Source organism: Jaculus jaculus, chromosome 7 (assembly GCF_020740685.1).
Source record: "Jaculus jaculus isolate mJacJac1 chromosome 7, mJacJac1.mat.Y.cur, whole genome shotgun sequence".
In the NCBI taxonomy this organism is placed as follows: domain Eukaryota; kingdom Metazoa; phylum Chordata; class Mammalia; order Rodentia; family Dipodidae; genus Jaculus; species Jaculus jaculus.
Window position 1 is genome coordinate 49,714,533 of NC_059108.1, and position 26,264 is coordinate 49,740,796.

The 26,264-nt window shown below is 40.1% G+C and overlaps 1 protein-coding gene and 1 pseudogene across 5 annotated transcripts in view; both read left to right on the plus strand.

Annotated features, from left to right (window-relative positions):
• Usp45 (ubiquitin specific peptidase 45) overlaps positions 1 to 26,264 on the plus strand; it is a 122,385-nt gene that overhangs the window by 43,360 nt on the left and 52,761 nt on the right. For 4 of the 5 annotated variants that reach the window (XM_045155013.1, XM_045155011.1, XM_045155012.1 and 1 more), the window contains exons 6-8: positions 13,111 to 13,253; positions 13,619 to 13,714; positions 15,998 to 16,128. In XM_045155013.1, coding sequence (XP_045010948.1) covers positions 13,111 to 13,253; positions 13,619 to 13,714; positions 15,998 to 16,128 — 370 coding nt within the window. Of the gene's footprint in view, positions 1 to 13,110; positions 13,254 to 13,618; positions 13,715 to 15,997; positions 16,129 to 26,264 lie in introns of those variants that run through there. The other variant, XM_045155014.1, reaches the window with a different exon arrangement.
• Positions 10,275 to 11,719, plus strand: LOC123462129 (annotated as a pseudogene).

Here is a 26,264-nt window from a genome sequence, read left to right on the forward strand (position 1 = left end):
AGGCTTTTGCTTGCAAAGTCTGCTTGGACTAGGTTTGAGCCTCCAGTACCCATGTAAAGCACAAAGTAACGCATGCACCTGGAGTTAGTTTGCAGCGACAGGAGTCCTTGCCAGTTGTGCACCAATTCTCTCTCTCTGTCAAATAAATAAATACTAAAAATAAAAACCTTGATACTTTTATTATGACAGAGGAGATCATAATGTTTTCATGAGAATTCTGAAGCTGACTACCTAGGTTTGAATTTTCTAATATTAACCAGCTAGATTTCTGTTTTATCATCATTTTTTAAAAATTTAATTTATTAGTTTTCAGTAAATACAGACAGTTTGGTACCATTGTTTAGGCTCATCTGTGATCTACCCCCTCCCATTGGACCCTCCTTGTTGGTGTAAATGGGTCGTGCATTGTGGAGTTAGCCCCCAGTTATTGGTATGATAAATGTCTCTGCAAATCATGACCCAACATGTGACTCTGACATTCTTTCCGCCCCCTCTTCCGCAAAATTTCCCTGAGCCATGTTGGGTTCATTTTTGGTCTGCTTCAGTGCTGAGGTGTTGGGGGCCTCTGAGGCTCTGGCTCTCTGATTTGGTAGGAGTTGATTTTTCTCTGTGTTGGTCTCCTTCCCCTTTGTGCTGGTGTCCGGTTCACAGGAAAACATCACCCTTGCTTGTTTCGCCAATTGTCCTTAGTTTCAGTTGGGCCCCTTTTGAGGTATGTAGGGGCAGCTCTCTTGTTAGGATCTGCATCTATCTGAAAAAGAGAAGCAGACTCTCCAACGGAGAGTAAGTTAGCACCCGGAAAATTGAGATAACACTTACTTTTTTTTTTTTTTTTAAAGAATTAAGAAGCCAGACATGGTAGCACATGCCTTTTTTTAAAAATTTTATTTATTTATTTATTTAATTTATTTTTTTATTTATTTGAGAGCGACAGACACAGAGAGAAAGACAGAGGGAGAGAGAGAGAATGGGCGTGCCAGGGCTTCCAGCCTCTGCAAACGAACTCCAGACGCGTGCGCCCCCTTGTGCATCTGGCTAACGTGGGACCTGGGGAACCGAGCCTCGAACCGGGGTCCTTAGGCTTCACAGGCAAGCGCTTAACCGCTAAGCCATCTCTCCAGCCCAACACTTACTTTTTTGATAGAGAGTTTGATAGGAGTAGGCCCTCTTATACCCCATGATTGATGGCAGCTTGCTATTGTAGAGTGGGCTTGTGTTTGGGTATGGTTCTGACTTGTTTCCCAGCTCCAGCTATGGGTCTAGTACCACTGAGTGGATCAGTTAGCCAAATCAAGAGCAATTGGTTCCTCACCATGGCTGTGTACCACTATTGCACTTGTGTGGGCATCACCTCAGGTTATTTGTTGCTAATTAGGTTAAACAATGAGTTGCTTGGACAGATCTTGGTCATTTCCCCCAGTCGCCTATGTAGCACCTTCTGGCACTAGACACGCTGACTGTCTGGGGACTGACTCTCTCCTGGCTTCCAGCCATGACGTTCCATTTTACGTGTCAGCTGCATATGGAGTCTTCAGCAATAGGGTCTTACCACTGGCCTTTGGTGGGTCATCAAGTACTCTGACAGAAGTCTGTCATTGTTTTGGGAAACCTTGTAGGTTTCTCTGATCAAAAGCTCATTGTGGATGGTAGGCCCAAGCTGGTAGTGGGGGTTACAGGTCAGTGTCCACTAAGAAATTGAGGAAGAACATAACTAATATTCAAGAGTTAGAGAGGAGAGAGATAGAGGGGAGAGGGGGAAAGGGAGGGAGGGAAGATGTAGGAGATTTAGGCTAGTCTTTTATCATCATTTTTAAAATGAGGATGATTATCAGAGGTGGTGTTTATCTCAGCTTATTATTATTTGTTTATTTATTTTAAGACAGGTTCTCCTGTAACCCAGCCTAACCTTGAACTCATGACATTCCTCTTACCTCATCCTTCTGAGTGCTGGGATAAAAAGCATGAGCTATTGAGGCCACCCTGAGACTACATAGTCAATTCCAGGTCGGCCTGGGTTAGAGCAAGACCCTACCTCGAAAATAAAATAAAATAAAATAAAATAAAATAAAATAAAATAAAATAAAATAAAATAAAATAAAATAAAAAACATGAGCCACTCTACCTGGCTTATGGTAAGAGATTTGAGTTAATACTTATGATGAAGATGATTTTGCTTACCTGGCTTTTCAGGTAGTTTTTAATCTTGTAAGACCTGAGGTCTGTACAAAACCTACCAGGCTGATTGAGCTGCTCAGCTGCTATATGAGTGCTTAGATGACAGGCTTCTAAGGTAAGCTGCACAGGTATAAAGAAGCACTATAAAAAGTACTCAGAGGGCTGGGGTTGTAGAACAATGTAGGGTCTGGGTTTGATCCTCAGCACTGCCAAACCAAAACCAAAATGGTAGGTAAGGCTGAAGAGGTGGCTCAGAGATTACAGGTACTTGCATGCAAAACCTAATGGCCTGGGTTCTGTTTCCCGAGTTTTTTCATGGCAGTATGAAATCCTGGTGTACCTATACTCTCTCTTAAATCAATATTTATTTATTTGAGAAAGAGTCAGAGATAATGGGTATGCCAGGGCCTCCAGCCACTGCAAATAGACGCCAGATGCATGCACTGCTTTGTGCATCTGGCTTTACGTGGGTACCAGGGAATTGAACTTGGGTTGTTAGGCTTTGTAGGTAAGTGCCTTATCCACTGAATCATCTCTACAGCCCCCATAAAAATATTTTTAAAGGCCTAGCAAGATGGCCCAGCAGTTAAAGTACTTGCTTGCAAAGCCTGATAGCTTGGGTTCAATTCCCAAGTTCCCACATAAAGACAGATACACTAAGTGGTGCATGCCTCTGGAGTTTGTATGCAGTGGCAGAAGACTCTGGTGTGCCCATGTGTTCCTTCTTTCTCTCTCTCCTTGCAAATAAATAAATAAATAAATAAAGTATTTTAAAAATAGCTAGAATGCCTAAAGTTTTCTTCCATGTTCTTTGCATTCTAGGTCTCTGTTATTTGATGATGTACACAAGAGATATCTGATGGCAGTGTAGATAAAAGTAGATTAAATCCTTTTAAATTCAGTAGCCTTGGAATTCTGTGCTTACTCTTTATAGTTTAGTTATCCATAAAATTTGTATATTAATATTTTCTAAAAGCTAGTTTTACATTTCTAGTTAAGTCATCTAATGTGTTTAATATACAAGTCTAATATTGTTCATCTTAAATACTTTTCCACAGACTACATGTAAGAGTCAGCAAATAAACCTTGGCCACTTGTGTCAAGTGGCTATTTAAGCATGAAATATACTGTTTATTGCCATTGCCCTGTGGACATGTTCTTTCTGGCAATGCTGTCTATATTTGGTGGCTCTGCATGGAGAGCCAGGTGGTGCTGAAAAGCGCCGCACAGTGAAGCGTGGAGATATCTAGGTTTGACATTTGTCATCTCTTACTGCTGAAGGGAAGGGAAAAATCTGTTTTTCCATATGTTTATGCTTTTTTTTTTTTTTTGCCTGCAGTTTTGTCCAGATGGTCTTGTGAACATTGTTTACTTTGGGATGTTATCCCAGATGTTTTGAAAACTGATGGGTAAATGTAGTATACAGATATATAAATTATTTGCATATTATAGTTCTTAAAATGTTATTTGCTTTTGTAAAATTAAAATAGAATTTATTTCTGGGAATATTTTTCCAAGTCATTGTATTTACCTATATTACATTCTGTGATTTATTTCTCCCTAACATGCTTTCAGGTTGAAAGCTACAAAACATTAGAACAACCACTCACTAAGAAAGTAAAAAGCAAGGGAATACTTTTAATGATCATTCATTCAGGTGTGCACACACCCAAATCTCAAGACCCTTGTCCTGTTGTCTTATAATTATTTCAGTTGAATGAAAGTCATTGGTGAGAATTTAGGTTGTAAAATGGTTATGAATTTGTAATATGTGGCTGTGAATTTACAATAGAACAGTATCCTATCATTTATGACCTTGAGAAAATCATTAATCTGTGTGAGACTGTCATAAAAACAGAAGTCAGTTCACTGCCTTGCTTTAAAAGAGGGGATGAAGCTTGGGTTTATTCTTTCATCTTAAGTCTCTTTAAAAAAACAAAATGATTGGAATCCCATCTTTTAGCAACAGAAAAAGTAAGATTTGGAATCCCAGATGTTAATAAGAGGCAGATTATTTTGCCTGCAACCCAAGCCGGAACCCATGCCAGGATTCCTTGTTTGTATAGTATTTCTCATCAGTAGCTGACTTATTTTATGTTCCCTTTATACTCATTTGCAGGGTTGAATAAATTTGCCTTTCCTCCTCTTTATTTTCTCCCTGCCTGGATTCTGTAAGTTCTGAGGGCTGAAAGAAATTTACAGACTGTCCAGGTAAAACTGAAATACTTAAGAATTGGACACTACAGATGCCCCCCCACTCTGTGTCTGTGGGTTCAACATCCACATATTTAATCCACAGCAAGTGAACATATTTGGGAAGAAAAAAATACATCTGACTAGATCAGGAGTGTTGAGGTGATATGCCTGTACATGAAAATGTGCATCTGTTCTCAACATGAACAGACTTTTGTCTTGTCATTATTCCTTAATCATGATAGCATTTTTACATTTACATTGTATTAGCTAATAAAAATGATCTAAAGGAGATTTAAAGTGAACTAAAGGTTGTACATAATTTATCTCTTCTCCATTTATTTTATTAACAACTTCCATGATTATAAAAAATACCCTGTGGTAATACCCTCCCTCTCCCCACTTGCCCTTTTGAAACTCCACTCTCCATCATACCCCCTCCCCATCTCAATCAGTCTCTCTTTTACTTTTGATGTCTTGATCTTTTCCTCCTCTTATGATGGTTTTATGCAGGTAGTCTCAGGCACTGTGAGGCCATGGCTATCCAGGCCATTTTGTATCTGGAGGGAGCATGTTGTATGGATTGCTGCCCTCCCTTCGGCTCTTACATTCTTTCCGCCACCTCTTCTGCATTAGACCCTGAGCCTTGGAAGGTGTGATAGAGATATTGCAGTACTGAGCACTGCAGTCATTTCTTTCCATCACCATGATACCTTCTGAGTCGTTCCCAAGGTCACTGAAAAGAGAAGATTCTCTACCAAAAGTGAGAGTAGCATTAATATAAGCATTAATATATAATATTATAATATATAATATATAATAGTAGCATTAATATATTAATATGTGAACATTAACAGAAGTGCTTACTGGGCAGTTTGATAAGCATAGTATATACATTTGGCCAGACAACTGCAGACGTTACACCCCTAGGGCTCATGACTACCCGTTTTAAGTTTTCAGTATCAGGGATGTATTCCCTTCCCATGGAGTGGTCCTCCAGTCCAACTAGAGGACAGTTGGTTTCCCCCATAACAGACACGCCACTATTGCAGCCTTTGGCTCATTTGGCCTGGCTGGCCAATTACAAGGCTTGCAGTGTCCACTCTTGAGTATCTTCACTGGTGATTTCTCTTTCTCCCATTGAACTGCATGCAGAATGGCTTCTTCCAGCTTTCTGTCAGCTGGTCTACATGGAGGAGCTTATCAGCTCAGTTCCAGCAAGATTTCTCAGTGTATATGGAGTCTTCAGCAGTAGGGTCTTACCACCTATTTCTGGTAGGAAACCAAGGGCCTCGGCAATGGACCATAATGTTTTGGGAGCATCAGGGATCTCCCTGGCCAACAACTCACTGGAAGATATCCCATCCCTGGCACTGAAAATTTTATAGCACCTATCTACGGCTCCTGAGTGTTCCATTGTCCAAAAAGTAGGATTACATATGTTTTATTTATATCCTCTTAGATTTTGATTAGCTGTTCCTCCACCTTTCCTTTACTCAATCTCTTCCCCATTCCTCCTTTTGGGCCTTTTCACCCCCATTAATGTATTTTTGTACTTACATATATACAATACCATCCTATGAAGTACCCCACTCCCTTCCTTTCTCTTCCCTTCTATCTCTTTTCTAGCTTACTGGCCTCTGCTACTGAGTTTTTTCCTTCTCATACAGAAGTCCAGTCATCTGTAGCTAGGATCCACATACAAGGGAGATCATGCGACACTTGCTTTCTGGGCCTGAGTTACCACACTTAGTATAATCCTTTCCAGATCCATCCATTTTCCTGCAAATTTCATAACTTCATATTTCTTTTTTTTTGCCTTTTCACAATAATTTCATATTTCTTTACTGCTGTGTAGAACTCCATTGTATAAATGTGCCATATCTTCATTATCCATTCATCAGTTGAGGGGCATCTAGGCTGGTTCCATTTCCCAGCTATTGTAAATTGAGCAGCAATAAACATGGTTGAGCACGTACTTCTGAGGAAACGAGATGAGTCCTTAGGATATATGCCTAGGAGTGCTATAGCTGGGTCATATGGTAGATCATTCGTTAGCTGCTTTAGGAACCTCCACAATGATTTCCACAATGGCTGGACCAGATTTCATTCCCACCAACAGTGTAGAAGGGTTCCTCTTTTTCCACATCCTCACCAGCATTTATGGTCATTTGTTTTCATAATGGTAGCCAATCTGATAGGAGTGAGATGGAATCTCAACATAGTTTTAATCTGCATTTCCCTGATGACTAGGGATGTAGAACATTTTTTTAGATGCTTATACACCATTTGTATTTCTTCTTCTGAGAATTCTATTTAGTTCCATAGCCCATTTTTTAATTGGCTTGTTTGATTTCTTATTTAATTTTTTGAGTTCTTTGTATATCCTAGATATTAATCCTCTATCAGATGTATAGCTGGCAAAGATTTTTTCCCATTCTGTAGGTTGCCTCTTTGCTTTATTCACAGTGTCCTTTGCTGTATAAAATCTTTGTAATTTCATGATGTCCCAGCAGTCAATCTGTGGCTCTACTGCCTGAGCAATTGGGGTTATATTCAGAAAGTCTTTGCCAAGACCAATATGTTGAAGGGTTTCCCCTACTTTTTCTTCTAGCAGTTTCAGAGTTTCAGGCCTGATATTAAGGTCTTTAATCCATTTAGTGTTAATTCTTGTGCATGGAGAGAGAAAAGAATCTTTTTTCATCTTTCTACAGATAAATATCCAGTTTTCCCAGCACCATTTGCTTAAGAGGCTGTCTTTTCTCCAATGAGTATTTTTGGCATTTTTATTGAATATAAGGGGGCTATAGCTACCTGGACTTGCATCTCGCTCCTCTATTCTGTTCAATTGATCTACGTATCTACTTTTGTGCCTGTACCATGTTGTTTTTGTTACTATGGCTCTTTAGTATAGGTTAAAATCAGGTATGATGATACCACCAGCCTCATTTTTTTTTTTAAATTTTTATTTATTTATTTGAGAGCAACAGACACAGAGAGAAAGACAGATAGAGGGAGAGAGAGAGAATGGGCACGCCAGGGCTTCCAGCCTCTGCAAATGAACTCCAGAAGCTTGTGCCCCCTTGTGCATCTGGATAACGTGGGACCTGGGGAACCGAGCCTCGAACTGGGGTCCTTAGGCTTCACAGGCAAGCGCTTAACCGCTAAGCCATCTCTCCAGCCCCCCCAGCCTCATTTTTGTTGCTCAGTATTATTTTAGATATTCAAGGGTTTTTTGTGATTCCAAATGAATTTTTGGATTGTTTTTTCTATTTCCGTGAAGAACACCTTTGGAATTTTGATGGGGATTGCATTAAATGTGTAGATTGCTTTTGGTAAAATTGCAATTTTCACAATATTGATACTTCTGGTCCTGGAACAAGGGATATTTTTCCATTTCCTTGTGTCCTCTGCAATTTCTTACTTGAGTGTTTTAAAGTTTTCATTGTAGAGGTCCTTTACTTCCTTGGTTAGGTTTATTTCAAGGTACTTTATTTTCTTTGATGCAATTGTGAATGGGAGTGATTCTCTGATTTCATCCTTTGTGTGTTTGTTGTTAGCATATATAAAGGCTACTGATTTCTGTGTATTTATTTTGTATCCTACTACAGCTCTAACAGTTTGCTGGTAGAGTCTTTAGGGTCCTGTATATATAGAATCATGTCATCTGCAAATAATGATAACTTTTCCCGGGATGACCTGTCAATTGATGAGAGTGGGCTGTTAAAGTCCCCCAGTACTGGTGTTATCTCTGACCTTAGTTCTAATAGCGTTTGTTTGATGAATTTGGGAGCACCCATGTTAGGTGCATATATGTTTAGGATTGTAATGTCCTCCTGTTGCAGTGTACCCTTGATCAATATAAAGTGACCTTCCTTATCTTTCTTGACTAACATTGCACTGAAGTCTACCAATTTGCTTGAAACACCATTTTCCATCCTTTCATCCTAAGATAATGTCCATCCTTTGTAGAAAGGTGAGTTTCTTGGAGACCACAAATTGTAGGATCCTGCTTTTTTACCCAGTCTGCAAACGTATGTCTTTTGGTTGGGGCATTGAGCTGTTGATATTAAGAGATATTATTGAAAGATGTGTATTTATGTTCTACCTTTGCTCTCTTGTGTTAACTAGTATTTGATAATTGTTTGTTTTTTTCCAGGTGCCCTATATGTGTGCTTTTCCTTCTCTTTGGCATGGAGGATTCTTCCCAGTATTTTCTGTAGAGCTGGTTTTATCTTCAAATACTCCTTTAGCTTCCTTTTGTCATAGAATGTCCTTATTTCTCCATCTATTTGAATGGATAGCTTTGCAGGATAAAGTAACCTTGGTTGACAGTTGTTATCTTTCAGAAGTTGGAATACATCACTCTAATTCCTTCTGGCTTTTAAAGTTTGTGTTGAGTAATCTGCTGTAATCCTGATGGGCTTGCCTTTGTAGGTAACTTGATTTTTCTTTCTTGACTGCTTTCAGTATTTTTTCTTTGGATTGTATGTTTGGTAGTTTGAGTATATTATGGCAAGGAGAGGTTCTTTCCAGGTTTTGTCTGGCTGGGGTTCTAAAGGCTTCCTCTATCTGCATTGGCACCTCTTTCCCAATTTGGGGGAAGTTTTCTTCTATGATTTTGTTGAAGATGCCTAGTATGCCTTTGGAGTGAAATTCTTCTCCTTCTACTATGCCCTGAATTCTCATGTTTGATCTTTTCATAGAGTCCCAAATGTCTTGAGAATCCCATTCATACTTTTCTATTAGTTTGTCTTTCTCTTTGTTGGACTGTATTAGATCTGCCATCTGGTCTTCTAGCTTAGATATTCTGTCCTCTCCTTCATCCATTCTACTGGTGAGATTTTCTATAGAGTTTTTCATTTCATTATCTGTGTTCTTCATTGCCAGTAATTCTGACTGGTTTTTCTTTATTACTATTTGTATTTCTTTATTTATGTCTTGTATTGACTTATTTATTTCATTCAATTAGTGTCCTGTGTCTTCTTTGTTTCCTTTGATTTCCTCTTTGATTTCTTCTTTGACTTCTTTGAACATATTTACAATCATTCTTTTGAAATCTTTCTCAGGCATTTCCTCTAACTTGTTCTCACTGGAGGTCATTTCTGATGCATTAGTAGTTTTTGGTGGATTTATATTGTTTTGATTTTTAGTGTGTCTAGTGTTATAATGTATATATTTTTGCATCTTGGATTAAGTTAATGCTTAGATTTTCTAGTTAGCTGGGTATTCTTAGCTGTATCAGTCAATCTGATGTTATATATCTTCAGGGTAGGAGCTTAAGGTGTTTGGTGTGGCTCTCAGAGTATCTACAAAGGTGTTCCTAGGTGTTGGGTTTGCCTGCTATGGGAGTATTCAAGTAGGCTGAGTGGAACAAAATACAGATAGATTCTAAAATTTTACTAAACAATGTACACATTCAGTGAAAAATCCTGCTGCTGTTGCCTCCATTGCTGCTGCTGGAGCTGGAGCTGCTGCTGCCACTGCTGGATTCGCTGCTGCTGGAGCCGGAGCTGCCAATGGTGGAGCTGGAGCCAGAGTCGCTGATTAGGACTGCCTGTGTGGGTGCTCAATGCTCTGGATCTTTCCTACTTCTCTGCTGCCATTTTAATTTCTTATGCACCTCACTTTTTAGTAAAAGTGTGTATTTTGCTGGGTATTCTTTGGCTTTTTCTCCCCTAGGCTACTTTGGTGTGGTTCCTAAGCCGCCACCTTAACCAGAAGTCCTACATAAGTTGTCTTATGAGGGATTTGAGCATCCGTGGCTTTGGGGTACTGGAACAATGCCCTGGGGATACTGAAGGATGAGTATAAAATGATTTGACTCAGTGAATAAGCTACAATTACATAGGTATGCCCACCATGTAAATTCATGAATGTGAAGAATTCTTACATTGTCTTGAAACATGAATGAAGAATGTAGTATTCACATCTGTACTAGTTACACATACTGGTAAGCCCAAAATGTATACTTATATATCTTACACTTAGCTATTTTACTTTTTTGTATCATATTATTGTTCTGTTAATTTTTTTTAACTTTGAATTTTGAGGGCTTTTAAACTCAAGAGAAGTTAAAAGAATAATAAAAAACGAAATCACCCCAACAAGATGATAATTTTCTTGATTCCTCATTTCTTCTGTTTACTAGTTATCCTCTTATTAGGAATTACTTTCACCATTTTTCCTTATTTAAGCATATATTACCGACTCCTGCTGAACCTGATGGGCAGTGGCGCCCACCACAGGACCACTCTGGATGCTGTGGGGCATACTGCCATCACTGTTGCCTCCTTTTGGGGGCAAACCCTGGCAATAAAGTGTAGCCCCACTCAGAGACCCAAGGGCACTACCCCTCTTTGATCCTCAGCTTCTTATCTGGGGCACAGCTCCTTTTCAATTCCCATGCACCCATGGATTCTTGGCCTCAGCTGCTCCATGTACAGCCTGCCCAATACTTCTAGGCTTCCACACCCTGGCACTGGAGGCAGTCTCCTGATGGTTTTCCTCAGCATGTGAAGCCCTACAACTCCCCTTACACCTTATTTTTCACGGAAATGTGATGCAAACTTCACTGACTTCGGTTTGCCTCCTGACAGAAAACAGGAAGAAGAAAAGAAAAGAAAGGAACCAGTTTTTTTACTTCTCTTGTGATACCTGTGATTTTGGTTTTAAAAATCAAGAAGAGTATGCAAAACACATGTCTGAACATACAAAATGTCCTAAAGTAGATTGTGTTTTTTGTGCCCATGAGAGAAGATTATCTAGTTCCATTGGAGAAATACGCATGCTCCTGTACAGAAAGATGAAGGGCATGTCTAGACATTCACATGGGAAAGATCAGAAGTCCCAGTAAACATCACAAATAGAAAAGTGATGATGTTAAGACAGAAAACAGTTGTTGGGTTAGGACATCACTTCTGTGATTCTAAGCCGGGTGCTTTGATAAATACTGACTCTGATAAGGAGGAGAATCCACAGCAGGCTGCTATGCCTAAGGAAGTGATGCCAGCCCTGTGTTCTCTCATGGGCAGCTATGGCAGCCTTTCCACTTCAGACAGTGAGCCAGAAGAAACTCCCATCACGACTGAGGCAGATATGCTGGCAGAAAACCAAGTTTCTCATGGAAGTCCTGAGAGTCCAAGACTAGATGCTAAAGCAACTGTTAGAAATGTCTCCATTGCCAAGTGGGAAACAAAAGAAAGGTTTTAAAAAGACAAGCCTTAAGAGGAAGAAAACAGTTCCCAACTATCAAATATCATTTGAACCAAGAATACATCATACAATCAATCTAATGGAAATGCTCTTGCTCCAGATATTCAACACAAAGAAATGTGACTTTGAGGGCTAGAGAGATGGCTTAGGGGCTAAGGCACATGCCTGAAATATGAAATAGTACCACCCTCAAGTTAGGGAGAAAACCAAAACACTACCATTTTCAAAACTGTATCAGCCAGGTATGGTGGCACATGTCTTTAATCCCAGCACTCTGTAGGCAGAAGTAGGAGGATCGCCATGCGTTGGAGGCCAGCCTGGGACTACAAAGTGAGTTCCAGGTCAACCTGGCCGAGAGTCACTATCTTGAAAAATAAACCAAACAAAAAACTGAATCAGGGGCTGGAGAGATGGCTTAATGGTTAAGTGCTTGCCTGTGAAGTCTAAGGACCCCGATTCAAGGGTCGATTCCCTAGGACCCACTTAGCCAGGTGCACAAGGGGGAACATGCGCCTGGAGTTCATTTGCAGTGGCTTGAGGCCCTGGCACGCCCATTCTCCTCTCTGTCTCTCTCTCTTTTTCTCTGTCTTTCACTTTCAAATAAATAAACAAACATAAAAAACTGAATCAGTAATTAAATTATAAGCCTCATAGGATGTTGGATTTTACAGCTTTCTTTTGGTTCCATGCAAATACACCACTGATTTTTAAAAGTAAATAAATAAAAATATATTTATCAATTTGCATTCTGTAATGATCTATCTTTATTTTCTTTGATGTTCTAATTATTCTATGCTGGACAGCTCCAAGAACCATTTCAGCAGAGTGCTAGTGTTTTGTTTTATTGTGTATGTACAGATATGTGTGCTGTGTACACACCTGTGGAGGCCAGAGGAAGATGTTTGATGTTTTGTTGCTCTTCCTTGAGGTTCTCACTGAGCATGGAGCTCACTTCCATTTCTCGCCTAGACTGTTCAGCCCTGGTGATCCTCTTGTCTCTATCCACTTAGCATTGGGGTTATAGAAATGGGAGGCCACACCTCCTATTTTTCATGGGTGGGGCTTTTGCAGCAAGTGCTCCTACCCATGGGGACATCTCCCCAGCCTTGTAGTTTGATTTATTTCAATAAATGTTTTGAGCTCTTCCTCATTCTCTTGTTATAGGCTCATTTTACATTTTGCTGCCCAAACTTAGCTGTTGTATTATTTTTTTTCTGCTAAAGGAGTCATTATTCCTTTTTGTCAGTAATGACATTTAGAAGTGCTTTTGTTTCAGCTATTTCCTTTACACTTTAAGAGTTCATCTGGAATTATTCTGTGATGGGATGTGAGGTACTGATCTATATATTAAAATGAGTTTAAATTAATCCTAATACCAATAAAATATAAAACCTGACATGTGTTTCTAGTCTTTCAAGAACATTAATTCAAGGAGATGGTCTTGTTTAATTTTAAATAACATTTAAGTTGTCAGAGGACATATTTAATTTTACAATTCATTCCAGTTATATTTTCTTTAACTTGCAGGAGCATTTTCTAGAATCCTAAAACTGTGTGAAGATAAACGTGAAATGGGTGAAATAAAGAAGGGAAGAAAAAGCAGCAGTGTGCCCTCTGTAAAAGGAATCACAAATTTAGGAAATACTTGCTTTTTTAATGCAGTCATTCAGGTAGGAGTCATCAGAAAGATATGTAAAATGTAAACAACCATTTCACTTAATTTTTATGAGCATTGACCACTAAGTAAGTGGCTATTAAATATTGCTCTAGAAATTTACTTTGTCTTTGCTTTGGGCCATCATTGGCCTTTGTCATACACATACATGTACCTTCTTTTCACACAGTGCTTCTGAAAAACCTTCTGTTTAATCATGGCTTTATCAGTAGTAGTGACATTTAGTAAATGTAAATTGTGTTCAGTGTAACTGTAAGAATTTTAATAGGTATTTTTGTTATGCTAGACAAGATTTGAAACTTGGAGAGAACATTCATTTCATAAACTGAGTCAGAAGACTTTACTTTTGCTTTGGTTTAGAACTTGGCACAGACTCACATTCTTACTGAACTGATGAATGAAATAAAAGACGATGGCACCAAATTCAAGATTTCTCTTTCTTCAGAGTCTCAGCTGGTGAGTAAGAAGTACTGCTGTCTGCTCTCAGACCAGCCACTGACAGTGTCAAGTACACCTTTTTTATTTTCCAACTGTCATGGGGCAGTACTCTAAGGACAAGAAATAATGACTCAAAAGTATTCTGTAAAAATAATCAGATAGAAATTTTCAGAAACTATAACTTTAAGATACCGTTCAGATCTATCGTAGACAAAAAAGTAAAAATTGAGGCAATTTTTAAACAGACATACTGGAAAAAGCAAAAGGGTCTTGACTTTTGTTGAGCAAAGGGTCTGGCATGCCTTTTTTTCTTTTTAAAGGGAGAGTAGACTGTTCATTTATTTATTTATATTTTGATTTTTCAAAGTAGGGTATCACTGTAGCCCAGGCTGACCTAGAATTCTCTATGTTGTCTCAGGGTGGCCTCGAACTCACAGCATCCTCCTCCCTCAGCCTCCCAAGTGCTGGGATTAAAGGCCCGCACCACCATGCCCTGCTAACAATACCTGTTTTGTAATTAATGGTGATGTTTATTTAAATATAGCATTCTGAGGGCTAGAGAGATTAGCAGTTAAGGTGCTTGTCTGTGAAGCCTAAGGACCCAGATTTGATTCCCAGTTACCCACATAAGCCAGAGGCACAAGGTGGTGTATGCATTTGGAGTTTGTTTGCAGTGGCTAGAGGCCCTGGCATGCCTGTTCTCTCTTATCTGCCCCTCTCTCAAATAAATAAAATATTTAAATGTAGTGGTTTTATTTTCTAAAATTAGATTTAAATAGTCAGCACTATGAAGGCTTTTTAATTCTAATTTGATGTTAGATTTTTAAGCTAAATGAGAGAGGAAAAACAAACAAAAAAGAGCAATCTTGATACTCCAGAGTGGGCCTAACATCCACATCCTAGCCATACCACTAAAGTCAAAAGAAGGCAACCTGAGACTAGGGCTCTTTGGAGACATGTGAAGATGAGACAAGTCAAGACCATTTCATAACTTTGTCTTAGCACACAAAAACAAGGCCACACTGCCATTTAGAAGTTCCAATATCCCTTCTCTCTTGGCCAAAATGAAAAACAAAACAAAACAAAAAGTTCATGGGAAATAAAGGTCTGAAGTGCATTAATCCCTCACACAGTGTAACTTCCATTAAGCTTTATGCTCTTCTCCTTTGAAGAGGGAGACAGGGGCTGGAGAGATGGCTTAGCAGTTAAACACTTGCCTGTGAAGCCTAGGTTTGAGGCTTGATTCCCCAGGACTCATGTTAGCCAGATGCACAAGGGGGTGCACTCGTCTGGAGTTCATTTGCAGTGGCTGGAGGCCCTGGTGCACCTATTCTCTCTCTCTTTTTCTCTCTCTGTCTGTCGCTCTCAAATAAATAAGTAAATAAATAAACAAACAAAGAGGGAAACAATATGCAAATTGTTGTACAATTCACCAGTGTTTGTTATTGTAGTATTTGGGTGAACAGAAAGTTGTGGAGTTCTGCTAGTAAGTGTAACTGAATATTTGTGAAGATGCATAAGTAGTAAGTAGATTAGTAATTTTACTTTCAGAAGAGTTCATGGAGAGACAGGTATTGAAGGAATACCGGGAGGGGGACCCCATGCTCTGCCCGGATATGGCAACACCCCAAATCACTCACGAGAAGCGGTCTTGATGCAAACTGCAAGAGGATTTTATTCCAAGCGCGCTGGGGCCCACAGTCGTACACCGCACAGGGGTAGAGGACTGCAGAGCCCCGAATGCAGGAACAGGACAGTTTTTATAGGGTTTCTAACAAAGCCTGTGCATTAGACCAATCATTTTTTAATATCAGGAGCCCGCAAGGTGTTAGCCAGTCAGTTTGCGCCACCCCATAGTTTCTAAGCCAATTAGTTTATGACCTTGGTGGTCAGCATTTGTACAGGTCCTTGGGTGGGAGTAATAAGCAAGTCAGGATTGGTGCTTTGACTCAAGTTAGGTGAAAAGCAGAAGATATGAAAATACCTGTGCTTTTCAGACCAAGGCATTTAATTCTGTTTTGTACCTTTTTTTGGGGGGGGGGGAGTTGTTTTCAGGTAGGGTTTTACTCTAGCACAGGCTGACCTGGAATTCACTATGTAATTTCAGGGTGACCTTGAACTCACAGTGATCCTCCTACCTCTGCCTCCCAAGTGCTGGATTAAATTATATCTGAAGGAGTAAAACTTGATGCACTGGAGGCAATTTAGTTCCCGCCATTTAAACAAAATAAAACTCAGGCTTTTAATGTTTTATCTTAAAATTATATATTTCTGACATAATGTTGATCATGTTTTTCAAAGGACCCATTAGTGGTGGAACTTTCGAGTCCTGGACCACTGACCTCAGCCTTGTTCCTGTTTCTTCATAGCATGAAGGACACTGAAAAGGGACCACTTTCTCCTAAAATTCTTTTCAACCAGCTTTGTCAGAAGTGAGTGAATCTATATGTTTAATATGAATAATCATGCTACAAAACACTAATGCTGTCATCAGTTAACATGAGTGAAGCCACTCTTGCTCAGCCATTGCTGTTTCTGGCCAGAAGGCTAAGAGAAAGAACCAGCATTTGTTTAGTAGTTCCTATATGCTTTTGCAGATTATGTCTCAGTCCTCTGGAGAACTGACTGTTCATCCCCACTTGATGAGTAAGGAAATGGAGACCCAGAAATTAGGTTGCTTACCTAGTGTATTAGTCAGGGTTCTCTAGAGGAACAGAACCAATAGAATGAATTGTATTAAAAGGGAATTTATTGGATTAGTTTACAACAGTCCAACAATAGCAGACTACAGGCTTGAGCGTCCAGGAACCTGGTAGTGTTAGGGTTCGAGAATTGCTGAAGAAAGACTTCAGACTCAAAAAGTAAAAGCAAAGAGCGTTTATTTTGCAGGCTCCTTTCAGCATAACTACGAAAGGTTTTGGCAGGCAATTAGTTTTACAGTTTGATTGGCTAATTTGAGCAAGGGTTGCATTTGATTGGTTCTAAGCTCTACCAAACTTGGGGGGTTTAAGGGGAATTCTGAGTAGGTGAGGTAACCCTTATTATGATTGGTCTACAATTACATCTGCACATCCTTGATTGGTTGGGGTCCAGAGGCCTTGAATTTCCAGGAAGTGACTCAGGTTTTCTCTGGCCGGGACAGTCACTGATTAATGGCCCTTTGTTGTAATTTTAAGCCTAGCCTGGGAGGTGTTTCACTGAAGCCTGTCATGGTGTCGATTTAGTTCTTTCATTCCCCCCTTGAAAATGGTCTCATCTCAAATGTTTGAGATGTTTCCAGAAGAGGATATTGTCTTGGGACCATTAGTTGTACTGTGGCTAAGTGTTCTTTAATAAATTTAATTAATGCTTTGATGATACATGGTCTACAAGTAAGAGGAAACAACAGGAGAATAAGTGGGCCTGTGAGGGAGGAGATCAGTGTCGTTAGCTGGGACCAGTTGAATAATGACTCGTACTAGCTTTGATTTTCTTGTTTAATTTTGGCCCTTTTTTTAGTCTCTTCTGGACTATGGCCAGGCTATCCCTAATAACACCTGAATTGTTGACATAGAAACAACATTGCTCTCCTAAAGCCTGACAGAGTCCCTCTTGCTGTAGGAAAAGTAAGTCTAGTCCCCTTCTTTTTTTGTAGTACCACCTCAGCCAGTGAATCCAGGGACCATTCTAAGTGACAGACTGACTTTTCTAATTAGGCAAGATCGGAATCTGTTAGGTTAATCAAGACCTGATAAGTCTGGCCTGCTTTAATTAGGGCCGTAGTACCAGTACCAGTCCCACAGCTATACCAGTCCCTATCAAAGTTGTAAGAAGGAAGGATTGCTGATATTCCAAAATCACGTTTTCATCTATAATGACATTATTTTAGGGTTTCTATGTAATCATCAAAGGGGAGGTAGTAAACCTGAGGAAACAGAGTAACTAGTATATATAGACCAGTAGTGTTTTGAAGGATCTAGGGGTGAATACAAGGACTTAGTCCTGTAGTGCATGTAAACCAAGTTCCATTAGGAGGCATCAGATAGAAGTTACCAGTGTCTGCAGTAGGAGTGTGATTACAGAGATGTTTGAGTTGGGGAAAGTTCTCCTCCTGCACCTAGTACACATAGTCCTTTCCCAGTGACAGATTGTAGGGTAAGATCTGGACTGGGGACTTTCTCCATGAACATCATGGTGGGCCTCTCATTGGGGTTGACAGAATTCCTGTAGTGGCCCAGCCTGTATAGTAAGGGGGTCGTGGGTCTAAGCAAAGTCAACAGTCCTCCATAGTGAGGTTAGTAGTGGATTTAAGGAACCCATAGGTGAAACTGAATAACTCTAACTCAAATGCTGGGAAAGCGTCTGAAACCTTGGGAGGTGGCATAGCCAAGGGCATGTTGGCGCTCCCGGCAAAGGAACTATCAAGGATTGGGCTGATATAGGATGGGAGGTAAGGCCAGAACAGGATTTGGTCCAACAGGTACTTCAGCGTCCTGAGTGGTCTCTAATGGTTGGACATGAAGTCATAGGGTGAATAATGTCCCTGGGCTCCTTTCCTGATATGTATAACCTTAATCCCCAGTTTTTACCAAGTTCCCATTTAGTGACAATTTCCCCCTTGTCAGTAGCTGATTATATCTTTGGAACCATGATTCTGGTAATAGTGATGTGATCTGTCTTTTGGGGGTGGGGGGAGAGAGAGTTCCTGTGGACTTACATCCCCATGAGCCACAGTAATATGATTCTGGGCCATCACAATTAGCTTGTTGCTTGGGGTTTCTATTGTGACTGGGGCATCCATACAAAACATGTCCATTTATATTAGCTTGGGTATCAGGTGAGTTACATCCATAGGCTGGGTAGGGAGGGAGTTCTTTGTCATCATCTATGTATGAATAATCCCAGGAGTTTCCCACTAAGTCACATAAATCAAATATTAAATTTGGAAACTGGGTTTCAGGAGGTGCTAAATGGGAAGTAGAGTTGACTGTTTTCCCTGTATCCGTATTAGTGAGCATCCATGTGAGATTATAGGGTTGATGTGGGTTTGCAACTATAGAGGTTATTAAGTAACAAGAGATTATCATTACCTGAAAAGATTTAGCCATCATTAAGTCTTAGTTTTTAGCTTATGAATCCTTATTTTGAGTGGGTCTCGTGGATATGCAACAGCATGCCACAGTCCAGGTTTTTCAAGGGTGCAGTCATCCAGGTGGTTTGCTTCACGTGAGAGTGGTGTATCTAGGTAGGAACTCCATCCACTTTGATTGCAGTTGGAGTGGTCAGGTTCACAGTGTAGGGTCCTTTCCAGCCACGTTTAAGAGTGTCTCTCCCGTGTCTCTCTTTATGAGCACTAGATCTACTGGATTGAATCTGTGGGGGTGTGGGTGAAGGTGTCTTTTTAGAAATGGCCTGTAGCTGAGGTCAGAGTTGTTCTTGTACTTGGAATAAAGCTTGTAAGGAGGACAGGAATCTCTTGTCATCAAATTCAGTTAACAGTTTTGCTTTTATATTAGGTAAGAAGGGTGGGAGTCTTGCATACATAATTTCAAAGGGAGTCAGCCTCATTATATAGGGTGAGTTTTGAACTTGGAAAAGGGCAAAGGGAAGGAGAGATACCCAGTCACTGCCAGTTTCAAGGATTAACTTAGTTAGGGTCTCCTTTAAGGTCTGATTCATTCTTTCTACCTGTCCTGAATTCTGGTGATGATACACACAATGAAGCTTCCAATTAGTTTACACAATTTTAACTACAGCCTGGGTTACCTGCAAGATGATGGCTGGCCCATTGTCTGATCCCAAAAGAACAGGTAAACATACTTTGGAATGATGTCTTCTAATAGTTTTTTAGCCACAGTTGAAGCTGTCTCATTCTTGGTTGGAAAGGCTTCAGACCATCCTGAAAAGGTATCTATAAACACTAGTGAATACCTGTACCCATACAAACTAGGTTATTTCTGTAAAGTCAGTTTTCCAATTTATTCCTCGTTGGGTTCCCCTTTCCCTACTTCCTGACTGAGAAACTCCGCTTTTTGCATTTACTAGGTGTCAGGCATGGCATCGGGTTATGGCTTTTGTTGTTTTTTTGTCTTAAGTCAAAAACTTTAAGGTGTGCCCATTTAAGTAAGTCCTTAATCTTCTGTTGTCCTAGATGAGTATTCTGATGTATTTGTCTGATGAGTTGGCTAGCAAAGTCTGATGGGAGGATAATCATTCCATTAGGAGTCTTATACCATCCTTGTTCTTTATAGGCTGCTGTGCAGGTCTCAATCCTGCATAGTTTTAAATCAGTGTAGTTTGGTGTTTCTGGCAAGGTGGGCGCCACCATTGGAGGTAATTTTTCCACTAGGTTAGTGGTGACTTGGAGGGCTGCCTCTTGAACCACCTTGTCAACCCTGTTGTTCCCTTTGGAAATAGGATCCTCCCCTTTCTGGTAACCAGGGCAGTGTATGATTGCTACCTCTCTGTGGAGCCATATAGCCTGAAAGAGGTCCAGAATTTCCTGTTTCTTTTCTTTTCTTTTTTTGTTTTTTTGTTTTTTTGTTTTTTTGAGGTAGGGCCTCACTCTAGCCCAGGCTGACTTTGAATTCACTATGGAGTGTCAGGGTGGCCTTGAACTCACGGTGATCCTCCTACCTCTGCCTCCCGAGTGCTGGGATTAAAGGCATGTGCCACCACGCCCAGCTCTCCTGTTTCTTTTAAATGGCTTTTCCTTCTGCTATCAATAGTCCCCTTTCTTTATAAATGGCCCCATGAACATAAACCTTTGTAAAAGCTTAACGGCTGCCAGTATAGATATTAAGTTTCTTTCCTTGGCCCATCTGTAAGGCCTTGGTCAGGGCTATCAGTTCAGCTTTCTGGGCAGACATACCTGGAGGGAGGGCTTCTGATTATACAATTGTTTCTTCCATTGTCACTGCAGCTCCTGCATACCGAACACGATCCTTAAGGAAGCTGCTTCCATCTGGTCAGCTCTGTCCCTTTAAGGGGAACATCCTTGAGATCTGTTTGGGTCTCTTATAAACTGCTCAAGATCTCTAAGCAGTCATGTATGGGGCAGTCTAGATCTGGGTTGGTAACAGCATTGCGGGATTGAAGGCCTGATTGATGGCAAATTGAACCTGTGGGGGGTTGAGAACAAGAGCCTGATAATGAGTCAGTCTGGCATTGGTTAGCCACCTGTCAGGGGCTGCTTTAGCACTCCTTCAATAGCATGAGGAGTAGTCACTCTCAGGGTTTGGCCCAAAGTCAATTTATCTGAATGTTTGACCAGTAAGACGGAGGCTGCTATTATTTGGAGGCATGGGGGTCATTCCATTGCCACTAGGTGTATTTCTTTGATAGATAAGGAACTGGCCTCTTCCAAGGGCCAGGAGTTGGAGTCAGTACCCCTTTAGTTATGCCTTTGTTCTCATCAATGTAAAGGTGGAAAGGTTTGTGGATATCGACAAAGCTAATGCCAGGGCTTCAAGGAGGGCCTTTTTCAACTGGAGGAAGGCCTTTTCCCTTTGTGGGGTCCATTCAAGGGAATTTTCCTGTCCCCTTGTGGCCTCATAGAGAGGCTTGGCAATCTCTGTGAATCTGGGTATCCAGAGTCTCTAAAACCCTGCTGACCCCAAGAACTCATGTACCTGTTGCTGAGATCTAGGGTGAGGAATGTTGAGGATTATCTCTTTGTGGACTTAAGACAACAGGTGTCCCCCCTTGAGTATGTACCCAAGGTGTGTTACTTCCCTCTGGCAGAGCTGTGCCTTTCTGGCTGAAACATGATACCCCATGTGATACCCCATGTGGTCCAATTCTCTCAGCAAGGCCCATGTGGCTGAGCAGCAGGTTTCTTCATCTTAGGCTGCTATAAGAAGATCATCCACATTACTGCAAGAGGGTTATTTGGGGATGGGCCTGATGGTACTCACCCAGATCCTCATGGAGTGCCTCATCAAAGATGGTGGGTGAGTTTTGAAATCCTTGTGGCAGCCTGATCCAAGTCAGCTCTCCATTGAATCCACGTTCTGGATCGCTCCATTCAAAGGCAAACAGATGTTGATGGGCTGCGGCCAGTGGCAGACTGAAGAATGTGTCCTTGAGGTCCAGCACCATGTACATATTGTGCTCAGGTGACAGAGTGCTTAGCAGAGTGTACGAGTTCAGCACTGTGGGGTGGACGTCTTCCACCCATTAATTAATTTCCCTTAGATCCTGCACAGGCCGGTAGTCATTGGAGTGTTTTTGTTTTTGTTTTTGTTTTTTAAACTGGCAGGAGAGGAATATTCCAGGTGGACTGACAAGGGACTAATATCCCTTATTCCCAAGTTGGTTTATGTGAGGTGTTATTCCCAGTTTGGCCTCTCGGGGCAGAGGATATTGGTGGATTTGGATTGAGCTGGCATTAGCCCTCAGTTGGACCATGATTGGGGCCCAGTGTTTGGCCAGCTCAGTCTGATTTCTTTCTGCCCCTACACCTGGAATCCTTTGCCATAGTTTCCTCAGGTATGGGCTTTCAAGGGTGGCTTGGGAGGGAGTGGTGTAGAGTTTATATTCTTCCTCCAGTGACACAGTTAACACATGTATAGGACTATTCTGGTTAAGAACCTATACTTCCTCAGTGTTGAAATGGATTTGTGTCCCCATTTTAGTCAAAAGGTCTTGCTCCAAGAGTGGATATGGGCACCCAGGGATGACCATGAACAAATGGATTACCCATCCCATTCCTAAGTTCACTTTTCTTCTGGTAGTCCATGAGTATTGATTTATTCCAGTGGCCCCAAGGACCCATGTCCTTTTGGTGGACAAGGGTCCCATGGGCCATTTCAGAATTGAATGTTGGGCCCCAGTATTGATAAAAAAAAATCTGTTGGTTTCCCCTCCACCTTCCAGGTTACCCAGGGCTCATGGAGGGCCGTGAACCCTGATGCTTCAGTCACTGAGTTCTCCCATCTCCAGAATTGTAGAACTCTTGTCTTTCTTTTGTGGACATTTCATTTTTCCAGTGTTCCATATGTTTACAATAAGCACATTGGTCCTTTTGGAGACGGGTCGGAATGACCCTTCCTTTCTTTTTTTTTTTTTTTTTTTAAATTTTTATTAACATTTTCCATGATTATAAAATATATCCCATGGTAATTCCCTCCCTCCCCACCCCCACACTTTCCCATTTGAAATTCCATTCTCAATCATATTACCTCCCCATTACAATCATTGTAATTACATATATACAATATCAACCTATTAAGTATCCTCCTCCCTTCGTTTCTCCACCCTTTATGTCTCCTTTTCAACTTACTGGCCTCTGCTACTAAGTATTTTCATTCTCACACAGAAGCCCAGTCATCTGTAGCTAGGATCCCCATATGAGGGAGAACATGTGGCGCTTGGCTTTCTGGGCCTGGGTTACCTGACTTAGTATAATACTTTCCAGGTCCATCCATTTTTCTGCAAATTTCATAACTTCATTTTTCTTTACCGCTGAGTAGAACTCCATTGTATAAATGTACCACATCTTCATTATCCACTCATCTGTTGAGGGACATCTAGGCTGGTTCCATTTCCCAGCTATTATAAATTGAGCAGCAATAAACATGGTTGAGCATGTACTTCTAAGGAAATGAGATGAGTCCTTTGGATATATGCCTAGGAGTGCTATAGCTGGGTCATATGGTAGATCAATCTCTAGCTGCTTTAGGAACCTCCACACTGTTTTCCACAATGGCTGGACCAGATTGCATTCCCACCAGCAGTGCAGAAGGGTTCCTTTTTTTCCACATCCCCGCCAACATTTATGATCATTTGTTTTCATGATGGTGGCCAATCTGACAGGAGTGAGATGGAATCTCAATGTAGTTTTAATCTGCATTTCCCTGATGACTAGTGACGTAGAACATTTTTTTAGGTGCTTATATGCCATTCGTATTTCTTCCTTTGAGAACTCTATTTAGCTCCTTAGCCCATTTTTTGATTGGCTTGTTTGATTCCTTATTAGTTAACTTTTTGAGTTCTTTGTATATCCTAGATATTAATCCTCTATCAGATATATAGCTGGCGAAGATTTTTTCCCATTCTGTAGGTTGCCTCTTTGCTTTTTTCACTGTGTCCTTTGCGGTGCAAAATCTTTGTAATTTCATTAGGTCCCAGTGGTTAATCTGTGGTTTTATAGCCTGAGCAATTGGGGTTGTATTCAGAAAGTCTTTGCCAAGACCAATATGTTGAAGGGTTTCCCCTACTTTTTCCTCTAGCAGTTTCAACGTTTCCGGTCTGATGTTAAGGTCTTTAATCCATTTGGACTTAATTCTTGTGCATGGCGAGAGAGAAGAATCTATTTTCATCCTTCTGCAGATATTTATCCAGTTTTCAAAACACCATTTGCTGAAGAGGCTGTCTCTTCTCCAATGAGTATTTTGGGCATTTTTATCGAATATCAGGTGGCTATAGCTACTTGGGCTTACATCTGGGTCCTCTATTCTGTTCCACTGATCTACATGTCTGTTTTTGTGCCAGTACATGCTGTTTTTGTTACTATGGCTCTGTAGTATAGGTTAAAATCAGGTATGGTGATACCACCAGCCTCTTTTTTGTTGCTCAGTATTATTTTAGATATTCGAGGTTTTTTATGATTCCAAATGAATTTTTGCATTGTTTTTTCTATTTCCATGAAGAAAGCCTTTGGAATTTTGATAGGGATTGCATTAAATGTGTAGATTGCTTTAGGTAAGATTGCCATTTTCACGATATTGATTCTTCCAAGCCAGGAACAAGGGATGTTTCTCCACTTTCTAGTGTCTTCTGCAATTTCTCGCTTGAGTGTCTTAAAGTTCTCATTGTATAGATTCTTTACTTCCTTAGTTAGGTTTATTCCAAGGTATTTTATTTTTTTTGATGCAATTGTGAATGGGAGTGATTCTCTGATTTCATCCTCTGTGTGTTTGTTGTTAGCATATACGAAGGCTACTGATTTCTGTGTATTTATTTTGTATCCTGCTACATTGCTGTAGGTTTTGATTAGCTCTAACAGCTTGCTAGTAGAGTCTTTAGGGTCCTTTATGTATAGAATCATGTCATCTGCAAATAATGATAACTTGATTTCTTCCTTTCCAATTTGTATCCCTTTTATGTGTGTCTCTTGCCTTATTGCTATGGCTAAGACTTCCAAAACTATATTAAATAGAAGTGGAGACAGTGGACACCCTTGTCTTGTTCCTGATTTTAGTGGAAAAGCTTCCAGTTTTTCCCCATTTAGTAATATGTTGGCTGTAGGCTTGTCATAAATAGCCTTTATTATATTGAGATATGTTCCTTCTATTCCCAGTCTCTGTACGACTTTTATCATGAAGGGATGTTGGATTTTGTCAAATGCTTTCTCTGCATCTAATGAGATGATCATGTGATTTTTGTCCTTCAACCCATTTATGTAATGTATTACATTTATAGATTTGCGTATGTTGAACCATCCCTGCATCTCTGGGATAAAGCCTACTTGGTCAGGGTGAATGATCTTTTTGATATACTCTTGTATTCTGTTTGCCAATATTTTGTTGAGAATTTTTGCATCTATGTTCATGAGGGAGATTGGTCTGTAATTTTCTTTTTTTGTTCTATCTTTGCCTGGTTTTGGTATCAGGGTGATGCTGGCCTCATAGAAGGAGTTTGGTAGGATTCCTTCTTTTTCTATTTCCTGGAAAAGCTTAAGAAGCAATGGTGTTAGCTCTTCCTTAAAAGTCTGGTAAAATTCAGCAGTGAATCCATCCGGGCCTGGGCTTTTTTTAGTTGGGAGATTATTGATAACTGCTCGGATCTCCATGTTTGTTATAGGTCTATTTAAGTGATTAATCTCATTTTGATTTAATTTAGGTAGGTCATATAGATCAAGGAAATCATCCATTTCTTTCAGATTTTCATACTTTGTGGAGTATATGCTTTTATAGTATGTCCCTATAATTTTTTGAATTTCTCTGGAATCTGTTGTGATGTTACCTTGTTCATCTCTGATTTTATTAATTTGTGTCTCTTCTCTCTTTCTTTTGGTCAGATTTGCTAAGGGTTTATCAATCTTGTTTATCCTTTCAAAGAACCAACTCTTTGTTTCATTAATTCTTTGGATTGTTCTTTTTGTTTCTATTTCATTAATTTCTGCCCTAATCTTTATTATTTCTTCCCGTCTACTACTTTTTGGTTTGCCTTGTTCTTCTTTTTCCAAGGCTTTAAGGCGAAGCATTAGGTCGTTTACTTGCGACCTTTCTAATTTCTTAATATAGGCACTTAAGGCTATAAATTTACCTCTTAGAACTGCCTTCATTGTGTCCCAGAGATTTTGGTATGTTGTGTTCTCATTATCATTTGACTCTATAAATTTTTTGATTTCCTTTTTGATTTCTTCATTGACCCACTCATCATTTAGTAGTGTATTGTTTAGTTTCCATGATTTTGTGTATGCTCTATAGCCTTTCTTGCTACTGATTTGTAGTTTAATTCCATTGTGGTCAGATAGAATGCAAGGAATTATTTCAATTTTCCTGAATTTGTTAAGATTTGCTTTGTGTCCTAATATATGGTCTATTTTAGAGAATGTTCCTTGTGCTGCTGAAAAGAATGTATA